This window comes from Tauraco erythrolophus, chromosome 8, assembly GCF_009769465.1.
Source record: "Tauraco erythrolophus isolate bTauEry1 chromosome 8, bTauEry1.pri, whole genome shotgun sequence".
Lineage (NCBI taxonomy): Eukaryota > Metazoa > Chordata > Aves > Musophagiformes > Musophagidae > Tauraco > Tauraco erythrolophus.
The window spans coordinates 32,447,161-32,460,772 of NC_141472.1; the positions used below are offsets into that span (position 1 = coordinate 32,447,161).

General features: G+C 42.9%; 1 protein-coding gene across 1 annotated transcript in view; it reads left to right on the plus strand.

The window, feature by feature from the left end:
• The window catches only part of PDIA5 (protein disulfide isomerase family A member 5), a 107,009-nt gene that overhangs the window by 29,248 nt on the left and 64,149 nt on the right, over window positions 1-13,612 (plus strand). Inside the window, exons 4-7 of the mRNA XM_086615774.1 lie at window positions 2,147-2,230; window positions 2,992-3,037; window positions 9,032-9,124; window positions 10,422-10,482. Coding sequence (XP_086471900.1) covers window positions 2,147-2,230; window positions 2,992-3,037; window positions 9,032-9,124; window positions 10,422-10,482 — 284 coding nt within the window. The remainder of the gene's footprint in view (window positions 1-2,146; window positions 2,231-2,991; window positions 3,038-9,031; window positions 9,125-10,421; window positions 10,483-13,612) is intronic.

Consider the following 13,612-nt stretch of genomic DNA (forward strand, 5'->3'; position numbering starts at 1 on the left):
GTCTCGGGCTTTGACAGACCCCGTTGCTGGAGGTATGTTTCAGCATTACGCCTGTTCACCTCAACCACCTAACTTTTGTCTTGGCAAGGCTGAGATAGCCAGAACTATATTTGTATCCTCAAAACATTTGGGAGTGTCTAGAAGAGCATTTACAAATGTTGTCTGTGGTGCGGGCTGACTGTAGTTAGCTGTCTGGGAGTCAGCTCCAGCAGGGCCACGAGGGTTTCTCTGTGCCTCTGGATCTGTCTGGGGTAAGACCAGAGGATGACCTGAAACTGCTTCCTCCTGAGATTTCCTGACATGTGGGTTGCTTAGGTTTAGTCCATGGGACTGTTGGAGGACTGCAGGTGAGAGAAGACAGGATGTTTTTGGCCGCTCGTTTTGATGTTGCTGCAGAGTTTCTGTACAAACTCCATGTGGCAAACCAGCTTTTTGGCAAAACTCCAAATCCTGGCTATTTGTTTAGTAATCTAGTTTTGTTACAAGGAGAGACGTTGATTTTATTCAGTGAACAGATGACATGTTTTAGCTCTACCTTCCACTGCAGCCTGAGGAAGGCAAAGATGCAGCAGACAACAGGGAGGTAACTGTCTTCTCAGACTCACATCTCCAGCCTCCTGGAGAAGCAAAGAAAGTGTTCACTGGTTACAATGACCAGCTTTGGCTATGATCTGAAAATGCAGAACTGACGTGAATTCAGTAAGAGTCTTCAGATAAACATGCTTCTATACAATTGGGATTACAGGTGCTCCTTTCTGGTGAGGTGGTTGCATGCTTTGTTAGTTCCTTAAAATGCTCATTTCTGTCTTCAGCATAATATCCTGATTTTGATGCGTGTGTCCATAGCACCCCCTCCACGTTTCCATCTACAACAAGCAATTTGGAAGTTTCCACAAAGGCGTGCTCTGATCTGCAGCACACTGTGAACCTACTGTTTGTTGTTCCTCACATTTGCAGAAAGGCAGCTGGAGAACATTGGGAGAATTAGCACCGGTGCTGGCAGCAGCACTTAATTTGGTGGGGCTCTTGCAACCCTTGCATCTCAGTGCCTCTAATGTGTCTCTAATCAGTTTAAACTTGATGGGTTTTCAGTGTTTTCATTTTCTAAATTGATTTATCTGAGTAAAAGGTACAAGTTGTCCTCTGCTGGGAACAAGTTTCCAAGCTTTTTAATCTTGCTGTTTGTCAATGAAAAGAATAGCCTTGTCAATGTGAATCATCCTCTTTCTCTGTAGTTGTGCTGTTTCACTCATCTCCCCAGGTCTTTGACTGACTTCATATTCACTTCAGCTTGACGTATCCTTATAGCTTCACTTCTACATTGTTTAGAACAGCAGATAGGCCACAAACCCCCTTTACCTGCCCACCTGAGTGAACGTATATGTAGTTTTCTCCCATGACCCTTCTCTCTTCTTCAACAGCCTAATCTGGTGCTGGAAGCAATTCACTCTGGTTCAGTTTGAAAACCACCTCCAGCAGGTCTGTCTGCTGTTACATGCCTCCTTCTTCAGCAGCTGTGGCAGATGCTCCTTACCTCCGTTTGCCAGGTGTGGCTTCAGGACACATCCCTCATACCTGGAGTGAATGGGGTTGCTGGGCTTGTGGCATCAAAATTTGAATTGGTTTTTGTTTTCTACAGGACCTTTTTAAGGCTAGCCACTTGTGATCTGGGCTGGAGATACCATAAAGATGTTTCTTTTTGGTTTTGAGTTATCTTCTGCCACATATAAAAGCTGACCTGCTCTTTCTCTTTGAATCTTTTCACAAACAGTGCTCTTTGACCATTGCCCTAACAGTAGCACAGTCTTAAACTTGACTTCTTAAATTTTGTGTTAATCCCATGGACAGAAGGTCTGCTGAGGTACTTGGACGTGCTAGTATGGTCTCCTTTTCCACTGGTTAGGGCCTGACTTTGGAATGTGGTTTTAACACAGTTCGCTGTGTCCTGACCAAGCAAACGGAGAAATTAAATTGGCTAATGTAGCTTTCCACAATGCTTGTCTCACAAACTTATCTGAGCAGCTTCCAAATTACTGTTAGTTGCAATGAATTGCTGATGAGGAAGCACAGCAGTGAGTTTTCAGAACTGAATGCATTTGATTTCCTTTCTTGTAACTGTTTTTCTTTCAATATGTGTTTTTTGCAGTGATACTGAAAGCCGAAAATTATGCAAGAAGATGAAAGTAGATCCTAATTCAAAGGAGAAAGGAGTGGAATTACTCCATTATAAGTGAGTGTTGGACTGGGATTTGCAGTTCCTAATTGTTAATGCCCCCGTTAGGACTGTTTGTTCTCCTTGCAGCTCCATACTGCTGCAGCATGAAAACTTCCTAATTTTTATCCTTCGACATGTTAAATTGATTGCTGTTTCTTCAGTTTGCAAGCATGTGTTGTGACAGAAGTTGAGATAAATTTATTCTGCTGTTGAATACACTAAAAGCATCAACAGTGCCTGGGAGAGATGCCCAATGGAGTAAAAACTACCCAATGCACAGGGCTGATGCCTGAGATTTGTGCTCTGTCACGTGCCCTCTGGCATGTGCCTTGGACAAGTCACTTCACCTCTCTGTGCTTGCTTTTCCAACTTGGGATGGTGCTTTGTAAAGTAAGTGGAGAAAGGCAAGTGTTGTCAGATAGCAAGAGATTTTCTTCCTGGAAATAATAAGAGTGGGAGTACTGTTAAGTGTAAGAGACACAAAGCAGCTGCATTTCCATCTCTAAAGATCATGCCTTGGTAAATGTTCTTGTTAAAAGTGTCAGGGAGGAAATTGTTTACTAGAAACCTGCTTGCATTACACTCTGTTTCACACTCTCCCTTTTTCCTTACTCTTTTTTCCCCTCCCTTAAATTACTGTACTGTAAATTCTACTTAGTTCTGTGGCTTCAGCAGGGTAATGTTTTTCGGGTTAGTGAGAAGAGAGGGAGAGCAGCTATATGATTTCCTGCAATGTTAGTGTAAGTTAATGCTGTTCCCAACTCCTTGTTCAACAGGGACGGTGCATTTCATACTGAATATAACAGAGCGGTCACATTGAAGGTAAATTTAAATACTTGATTATTATTCTTTGGCTTTTGCTAGATATGGGGGAGAGATACTTGTGAATTAAAAACAGGTGTTGGTACTTTTTCATTCTGAAGGCATGAAAGGGAGGGGGTTAATCTTCATAAACAGCTGTCAGAATGACCTGAAGGCGTTTGTGTGTGTACACGTGTCTGCCAACCACAGATCCAGGAAAATTGTGTATTATTAAAAAGATTGAACCCATGTTGAACTGTAATGTAAATTGTGAGTTAACTTGCAGGCTGGTAACAAGTAGGGATTTTCTTGCTTTGATTACAAGGTGCTGTTATGGCAGTTTAAGTAAAAGTATTAGCTGATACTGCATTTCGATAAGGAGTTCTCCGAGGTTTTTAGGTTGTGTGTTTGTAAACCTTAAAGAAAGCTAAGCAGCCTTGTCTTTTATCAGATTATGGAACAATGGTTCCTATGGATGTGCCCTGAGTGCCACACAGATAAAACAACCTTCCTTCTCCTGCGGACTTTTACATAAAGCAACAGATACCAACATTCTGTGAAGGCAATGGAAGGAAGAAGACATGAAATGTGAAACGAAAGTGTAGATCTTGATGATTGTGGAAATGATGGACTAAAAGCACACTTTTGGCCTTCTTACTGTGCAGCCTTCTTCTGCAGAGCCCTGGTGAAGCACTGGGAGTATGAGGTTGCAGCCTTGCAATGACTCGGCTTCCGAGAAACGACTTTAGTCCAGCTCTGATGCCTCGTTCCCATTTCTCTTCCTTCTCTAGCAAGGCCAGCTCTGCACCATTGTTGATCTTGTGGAGGCTTGATGACACCACCCAGAGCTGACATCATTACATTCACTTCCCCTTTCTTGCTTGTTCAGGGATTTGGCCTGGGATGGAGGAAAGCCTGCGAGAGATGCTACATGAACCTGAGTCTGTCAGTGTGACCGTTCCTATGTGTGCTTGCTCTGGACCTTGCTTTTACAGCCAGAGTGCTTGAGGCTCCTTCTGTACTTAGTGAAAAAGTGCACCTGATGAATTTTTTTTCACTCTTGGTGGGTGGTGGAGTGAGGGAGACTTGTTAGTTGCCTAAATTTGAGTGGTTTAAGCAATGCATGACATGTCTTTCCTGCCCTCCATAAGGTGCTGTGACTCTTCCGTACAGATTGAATCATCTGGAAAGCACCTGCAGAGCCCCAGGGAGTGTTGGGCTGAGAGGCAATCATAGCACAACAGGAACCATACCATTTATTCCTTCAGTTGCTGTTTTGTTTGTTTTTTCCAGTGTGGGTGGAAGAGGGGTTTTGAAGTTCTCTTGCTCTAGGAGCTCTAGTCTTTCTTAATTTAACTGCCCCTGTGAAACCAGCTGCTAATGATTTAGAGGTTGGACAATGCATCAGAGCTGGGCAGTGGTCAAATAACTCAGCTGAATGTTTACTTGTTCTGCTGCTCACAGCTGCCTGAATATTTTCTGTATTTCTCCCTCTATACCACTTCTTCTCCCTGTTTTCTTCTGTTGAGGCAGTGACCTTTCTCTCTCAGCTGTGTTTGTCAGGAATCTCCCAGTACATTACAAACAGTGAGCAGCAGAGCAACACAATTACGTAGCGTATCATACTCATTTTACGGACAGGTGGACACACTGAAGAATAGGGATATTAAAGGATTTGTTTCACATCATTCAGCAAGCTTGTGGCAATAAAACTACGATCTTCTTTCCAGGCATCCAGTAGACATATTAATATATATATGGTATTTTGGAGAATGATGGACACAGCTCTGAAGAACTGTAAAAGGATTCTTCTGAAGTAATCGTCAATTTCGTAGATATGGCTGATCCAGCTGATAGTGTACTCAGGTTTTGAAGAAAAGCTTTTCATTTCTTAAAGTAACTAAATCCTTATGTAATTGGCAGAGATGCCCTTGTGGCTTTACTGTTAGAAAAATGAGGAATAAAGGATAGCTCAGTGTTCACAGTCAGGGGAAGTTAGTGGCAGTCAACCTCCTGCTGCTGAGACCTGTGTTAGGATCGGAGCTGTAAAGGGAGGTGGACTGCAAGATAACAACGTTTGGTGATGCAAAATTATTAGGAATAGTTAAAAAAAATCTTTCCGACTCTTTGCAGAAGGGCTTAGGTTCTTGCAATACCATGTGGCTTGTCAATATCAAAGTAGGAACTTGCAGGGTAATGAACATGAGAGAGGAGGAAAGGGCGCAGCTCCAGCTATGCTGGAGTAATGCATGTTGTAATGGGTTTTGAATTACCAGTCAGGACAGCGGTTGGCTTCAAAATATTGTCCCTGTGCTAGGAGAGGAACAGAGGATGGAAGAGGAAATGTTATTCCACGGAGTCCATTGAGTTCCTACATCTTGTGTCTCGTATGTGATTCTGGTTGTCGTATCAAGTGAAAGATGTAGAAGTACTGCAGAAGGGCAGTGAGGATGATCAGGTTCACAGATGGTTTGAATATTTATGTGAAGATTCTTGGTCTTAGATAAAAAGACAACTGGAGGAGATTGTGATAGATATTTGTATAACTGTGAGTAGCTTGAAAAAGGGAATGATTACCTATTGTTTCTCCCTCCAAGCTTGGGTGTAAACAGTGGCATTTTGAGACGGCTAATTTGAAACAACTGCAATGTTTTAGAAAAAGTTGTGGAATTTGTAGCCACATATTGTGAAAGCCAAGAATTTAGGAGTCTTAAAAACAGTTTTAGATAGTCATAAAGGATAGATCTACTGATAGTTAGCAAGCACAGAGGTCCAAATGCAACAGCTGGTGCAGAATCCATAAAAATTATTTTTTACCAGAAACTGGAAGCATACACAGTGCATATTATATAAGAATGATGCTAGTATGGTTGTTCCCGAAGTATCTGTAGTCAGCTGCTGTTGGAGACCTAAGCTTAGATCAGTCTTTGATCTTAACTGGTACGTCTGTTCATATGCTGCTTTAGCCACAGCATGTCCTAATCCTCGGTAGTGCTGTAAGGTCAGTAATCAGGCTGTGTTTATTACATGATGAAGCCTTTTCTAGAGGATAAAGTACAGGGAGAGTTTTACTCTCCTTCTAAAATGGAGAAAACTCATTAAAGTACAAATCTGCTCAGTGCTAGCAAAGGGAATAGACTAACCCAATAAATTGGTCCGGCTCTGAACTCTGAATCCTTTTCAAGTTTGCCGTTGTAAGGAGTGTGTGTGTGAAATCAAGGGAAGCCTTTTTCTTAGCATCTCTACTGCATTATACTTCAAAGGAGTGAAAAGTACCGGTGTGTGTTTCTGTGTACATCTTTTTTTCAGGTTAAAACCTAGGTCCATACATGATAGCCAGCTATTGTGCTATTAAAATTTGCTTGATTTTGGCAGCACGGGATGGATGAAGCCATGTTCTGTATTCTAGTGAATTGATATTTAAGGTTGAAAGCTGTCACAGGGATTCGGGCAGCGGGTTACTACCCAGCATGGCTCTGTCGGTGCCATGGAGTCAAAGTGGGTCCTGACCACATCATGGCAGGACAGGAGCACAGCTGATTCTTCAACATGAGGGTTGCTGTGGCCTGTACCTTGCTCTGATCTCTAACCCAGCAGCCTGGGGACCACTGCTTTTCTGTGATTAGAAAGGGCTGTGCTTTGGTTTTGGGGGGGTTCTTTCCTATTTAAAGGCACACAGGAAGTTCTCTTCACTGCCTGGAGTAATGAGTGCAAGGCAACGTACTGCCTGCTCCTGCCAGAAGACATTACACATCTAATTTTTTCTTTCTTGGCTGAAAGGGAGAGGCTGGATGAATTAAATCTCTTTAATCCCCCATCCTCTAACCACATATGTTTCTACATGACTGAACTTGGCACACAGGAATTCTTGAAACTAGCAGAGTCAATCGCACTCATTAGCTGTTTAAAATGTTGACCCCTCTCTCCTCTGCTTCAGTGTATAGTTGAGATCTGTGCAAACTGAGAGCGAGCAGAACTTGATGTAGCTTTCCTAAATGTAGAACATCTGCCCTGTTTTGTCCTCATCTCTCCCCATATATTACTAAGTCTTCTTAGGGCATCATTTGGGATGTTTATGCCTCTAGTTTTAGGGCTTTTTACAACTATAACTGCATTATAAATTACTTGATCTTATTTTTTTTCCTAGCTAGCTCCTTTCTCTGCTAATGTCATATTAAAACAAATTTCTGCTTGAAGTGTTTGTGGTCCCAACACTACCACCTCACCCCTTAGGTCTTCTTACTTAGGTACCTTAAGTGTTTTGCTTGATGTCTAGTGACTCATATGTGCTGCCTCTTGTGATAAGACAAATCTCTTAAATATTAACTGTGCAAGTAGACAGAAACATAAATGCAATAAATGTGTCCTGCCGTAAGCTCTGAATCCTACCAAACCTTGCAGTACCGACTGAGATGCAGGAAAATGAGCTGAACTCTATTGGTAAGCTGTTGGAATGTTGTACCAGAGCAGCTCTACCAAAGACAGAGAGGTGGTAAAAGTGTCTCTGAGACTTTCAGCAGCACGTGCCACCAGGCGTGCACGTGCCACCAGGCGTGCACGTGCCACCAGGCGTGCACGTGCCACCAGGCGTGCACGTGCCACCAGGCGTGCACGTGCCACCAGGCGTGCACGTGCCACCAGGCGTGCACGTGCCACCAGGCGTGCACGTGCCACCAGGCGTGCACGTGCCACCAGGCGTGCACGTGCCACCAGGCGTGCACGTGCCACCAGGCGTGCTGCTAACCTGCTCTTGAGAAGGTGGAGTACAAACCTGATGTTTAGATGGATGCTTGTGATGTATGTTAGTATATACTCAGCTCTGCTCTTCAGTTGTGAGCTGCTTTGGCAATATATCCTATGGGCTGAAAAAGGCTTTAATGAAGCTTTTCTTTGCTTCAGCTCCAAGTAAGTTCACTTAGTGCTGTTGCAGCATCATTCTCTCACACTTACAATGAAGGAAGTGCCTCAGGGACATCACTGTGTTACTGGTGTGGCAGAGACCCTGTCTGGGAGTGGACACATACCTATGAGCAATGCCACAGAGAGAGAAACGGGATCAGTCTGAGTGGTGAATGAACACAGAAAACTGAGTGTTGTGTTTCGTAGACCTCCACCAATGATAACAGTGATCAAGCCTGTGCTTCTATGTATGGCTGGAAATAGGAGGCAGTGCAACTACTGGAATCCATGGAGAGCATCTCATTGACTTCAGAGGGCTGGAGTTTCCCTCAGGCTCAGACTGAATTCAGAACCAGCAGAGAGTATTTCCTTGCAATAAAGAGAATATCTGTGGTCTGCTGAAACAGATTGTTGGTTGCGTGTCAGCTGGGTAAAGCAGTTATAAAGTATGCATGCATGTGTACTCTGCTTGTTGAATATAGGAGCTGCAGAATTATAGGGTCTCATATTTCCCGCTTCTCTTGTCATGTTTTTTGTTACTCTTCTACTTAAAAATCCATTGAGTGCAGTTTCTAGGTAGATGGGTCATAGAGGGACCAAATACGCAGTTTGATCTTTGAGTGTAGAGTTCATTGCCTTTGCTCACAGCGAGTATCTGTGTGCCCTCCAACTAGTCCTATTGGATTCAAAGGTTACTCAGATATTGGTGAAGGGCATGGGAACCTGACCTCTGCATAAAGAGAAATCTTTCCTGCTGAGCCAGGGAGTAGCTGTGGAAGTATTGCAGATCTGGTGCCCTTGAAAGAGCTCTCTGAAGGATCCCTGAAGCTACTGTCTGTGTGCTGGTCTCCTTCCATACTTGTTTTCCTCAGTTTTATAGTGGAAATGGGAACTGGTAAGTTGGGGTATCAGTTATGAGGAAGTTACACACCCATGTATCACTTAGTTCTGCAATAAGAGATTTGTGTTCATCTACGTTAGAGCAGATGAGTGTATGAGCAGAAGAGCAAAGGCGCTAATTGGATGGGGTTTTCATGACAGCATGGATTTGAGATTGAGTGTCTCATGGTTTCCATTCATGTTGCTTTAAAAGCTTTTTTCCCCTGTTTATTACAGTCTGTAGTGGCCTTTCTCAAGGATCCAGAAGGTGCACCGCTGTGGGAGGAGGATCCTGAAGCCAAAGATGTTGTGCATGTTGACAGTGAAAAGGTACATTAGCTGGGATAGGTGTTCTATATGTTCTATAAATATATGGTATGAAAGGAGTGTGTATGTTTGTGTTAACTCTTAATGAAGCACCAAGCACTGTTATTTCATTTATTTGGAAGGGAAGTTTAAAACACCCAAACTGTTTCAAGTGACTTGACAATGTTTGTGGATTGTGATAACTATAAAGTCAAGTCTCCTGCTTCCTGCCTTCTGCTTTTCTGCATGTGGTTATGATATTAGTCTGCCAGCTACATGGCAAGTATCAAAGCGTTGTGGATGGTGTGGCGGAAGAGACTTGTTTGTCTCAGGAAAGTGTAGCAGCTTGCAAGATGCAGTAGGGTGCAAGTGGGAGGCAAAACGCTTCTCTTCCAGCCACAGGTTGTCATTAAACCTTGGGTTCTCTCATGTTCCTGAGGTTGTCACAGGAAGTCTGGAGCAGGAAGGAACAGGAACCAGATCTTGAGTGATTTAATCTTGTATAGTAACCGTCCTCTCAGTGTTAAATGGGAAAGCAGCAAATTCAATGAAACTACCTTAAAAAGCCAGTGCCACCATAGAGTTACCCGTTATTTTCTCTCTGATATAGTCAGCTTGGTCTTTTGTATTAGTTTTCTAGTCTATAGATTTTTTTAAAAAACTTTAATTGATTGGACTCGAGCTGGTATTTTGTAAAGGGCCTTTTCAATCCTATAGCTTTCATTTTCAATATTAGAAACAGCTATTTTGACATTCAGTTTTTGTAGGAAGATTAATTTTTAATGTTCACCCTCTGTACTCTATTACAAGCCTTCCAAGGGTTGCATTCAATTTGGAAACTTCATCTCGTTTTTCTATCATGCTAGTACTGAAAAAAAATCTATTCTCATGGCTTCTCACAGCTCTGACAAGGTTTCATAGTGTGGAAACTGAACTCTTGTTTGTTTATTATTGAGTGTGAATTTTTGAATTAGAGTATGGCTTTTTGAATGGATGAGGGAAGAAGATTTCCAGTCAGAGATTCTGCTGTGAGAATAAACGAAGACATGCAACTTCCACATCTCCACAGTGGAGATGCTGGTCTAGGATATTTAGCGAATATTCGAATCTATAATAAATTTGGCCATCTTCTTTCAAGTTAAAATTGAGCAAGGATAAGAAACTCAAGTCTTGTCTGTTAGGAAAGATGACCCCTCTTCCCTCAGATAAATAAGCCTATATTCTATGCATATATATATTCACTTTTTAAAGTTTTAACACAAATAATAAGAGGTGTCCTTGGGTATAGGTCTGTTTTTATTTTCTTTGGTTCATTCACTAGGAATTGAGAAGGCTTCTGAAGAAGGAAGACAAACCCCTTCTGATGATGTTCTATGCCCCATGTAAGTAACCCAGCACGTCCGGTCACCTCTTTCTCCCTTCTCCACTGAGATGTCCAAGTCTTAGTAGAAGCCTCACCTGTGCTTCACTAATACCATCTTATCCCATCTTTATCATTCAGCTCTTTGTGGTGTTCTGCCTGTTTGTCCTCAGTTTTGCCCTAGTTGTCCATTGCTTGTATCCTAGTCTTGTCTCTTTTTCTCGTGATGATGACTCTTGTTCGTTGTTGTTTTAAGCAGCTGCTTTCTGTAATTTCTTTACCCATTGTCCTTTCTAGATTGTATTGTACAAGACAGAAACACTTATACTGAGTACATGTCTGTCTGAGAGTGCCTAGTCCTCTGGCCTGTACGGAGCTGTAAGTGCAAACGGGTGTTGCACATGCTTTTTACTTTTGTAGTTTGGGCCATAGCATAAGACAAGCTGGTTCAGTACAAGCAGATGATCTCCAGAGGAGACTGTGGAGTTGAAAAAAACCCAACATATTAGTTCTTTGTAGCTGCAGACAGAGGGAACAGTGCAGTGGTCAGGAGGAGGAATATCTTTCCAACTCCATCCAGGGGGCATCCTGGGTATTCCTACCCACGTGGGCAGGAGTAACTTGAATATGAGTTGGATTTCGTGGTGGGAGGAGGCAGGAAGGAAAGAGAAGAGCAAATTGCAGTCAGTGCATTTCTTTTGTGACCTTGGCCTTGTATTGTTGCGATCTTGTCATTGCATTGGCTGCTTGTTCCTTAATTTTACAGATTTACAACTGCTTTTTTGTGTTTCTTGGTGACTGGTATGTGAGAGGTTTTCCAGCTCTTCAAAACAAGATAGTGTTGCACTGGAGTTGTTGGAAAGCAGGGGAGCCGTGAGAAAGGAATGAATATGGAACCTAAGCTACAAAAGCCTCACAACACTGCCCTGATAGGGAAATTGATGTTAGGCACTACTAGCAATTTGCTGGCTGATTCTCTTTAAAACTGTTCCATGGCAGCATTATCTGATGTTTCTCAGTGTATTTTCTCTTGTAATTACTGCTTGAAATGCCATTCTGCTTTTTCAGTCTCATCTGAGTACTGCTAAGATGGCCAGAATTGCCCAAGACTTAGTTTGATGCATTACTAAGAGAATGTTTTTTCCTTTAATTAAATTAGTTGCAGCTCCGTGCCTTCAGACTCTGCAGCAGGATGGTCCTGTGTGGCCTGGAATGGTGCATGGTAGCTCCCAGTCGCTGCTGCTGCCTTAGCATCAGCGGGAGACGATACACCTGCTCTGCCTGTAAATTGCCCCTTTGAGGAGAGTTCAGCTGCAGAGTGCTTTCACAGTTTACCTGTATCACGAGTAATTGTTTTCCACAACTGAGCCTCTTCCTGAAACGTGCCTTATCTAACCCTTCGTTTTCTTTGAACCGTTCCCCCAGAAACCCTCCTCCTTCCAATTTCTCGTCTTTTGAAGTGGCAAAACACCTGCTAGTCTTCAGTACTGTAATACTTTTGCTGCTTTCTAAACTGCTGTGAAGGAAGCCTACTTGTAAGGTTTTTTTTTTTTCTCCCCTCTGATTTCACAAGTCTTAACTCCCTCATCTTTTATTTAACACACAAGACCTTCTGACTTGGTTCTTGTCCCATTTTTCTTTTCTTACTCCTGTTATTGGAGACAGAATACATCCAGCAGTCACGTTAAAATATTGGCTTTGGGCAGCTGAAGTTACTGGTTACACACAGGTGTTACCTTTCATGACTGGGAGCAGCAAATTAAGGCTGGTCACTAAAGGAAATTCTGCTTTTCTTTACTTGTAAGGGGTGATTCAGGGAGGTCTTTGGCACAAGAGGACATCAGAGGCTTTGTCTGAGAAGCTACCAGGAAGACAGCTGCATTATTTCTCTGTGTTGTTGGAAGCGGGGACTTTAGATTTGTTGTGGCAGATTAATAGGAAGTGGGCTCTTTTATTGCGTACCAGTGCAGAGGGAGGTGAAAGCAACTGCAAACTTAAATGTAGCTTCTTTAATATTTCAGCAATGCTTGGTCTGGGTAAAACGACTCAGAGCAAAGGTATGCTTTCCTTAGAAGATATTACCTGTCATTTGGAGACCACTCACTGTACTTTTGGAGCTATGTTATGAAGTCGGACAATGCTAAACATGAAAAATTAGGTATACTTCTAGGCATTGAGATTTATTTGTAGTTAACTGTCAAAGAAGACTCCTACAGGAGATGGCCTGGATTTGGCAGCGCAAGGAGCTGTCTATAATGTCATTGAAAACAGGACTTTAAAAATGGAGGTGTTAACTAGTGGAAAAACTAATACGTGTTTAGTTAAGCCCCTCTTTTTGAGTCAAAATACAAGAGAAAAGAACAGAAGAAAATAAGTGTTTTTTTGAGGTTACTCTTCTATGCCTGTGTAGGGATATATGTGGCTTGGCAGCATCCTAAACATTATGACCCAGAAATGCGTGGGCTGGAGAGGTTGCACTGAAGTGGGTTTGGGAGCAGGGAGTCTGAGGCAGCAGCAGAGCTGGGAACAGAAGGACTATAGGGGTGATGGTTGGGTGGAGGAGGCTGGTACATGCCTGTGCTCCAGAAGAGAGTCCAGGGAGCAGTAAGAGATTGAAGAGGGGAAGAGAGAGATGGATAGCTGGAGGAGTTTGGGGCCTGAGGCTGCTGAAGAGAGAAGAAACAGAGGATCCAGAACATGGTGTTAACAACTCGTATCTTTTGATGTCTGTCCAGTTTGTACGAAGCTGCAAGACCTCAGTGGGCCTCAAATGAGTGTTCTGTGCCCACCAAGAAATCGTCGTTTTGACCAGCACTAATTTACAACCTCACTGGCAATTTGAGCAGAGAGATCAAAGGTGGAAAGACCACAGAAATAAGAGCTCTCTTTCCTCTGGTTAAAGAATGTTCCTCCCAGGCATGCTAATGTGATCCTAAACCAGTGGCTGCAAAATCTGTTCCTCCCTTTGGAAGATACTTTCAAAACTCTGGTCTCTTCACCAGAATGAACATGTTGAGTACTGTCCCATGGTGGACCCAACAGTTTCCATAAAAAGTGTCTGAAGTGCTTGGCTGCATCTTCCTTTCATGCTGTCTGCCTTTCCACCCCTTCCCATGTGCATGCACGTATTTTAGTTGGCAAGGGTGAAACCT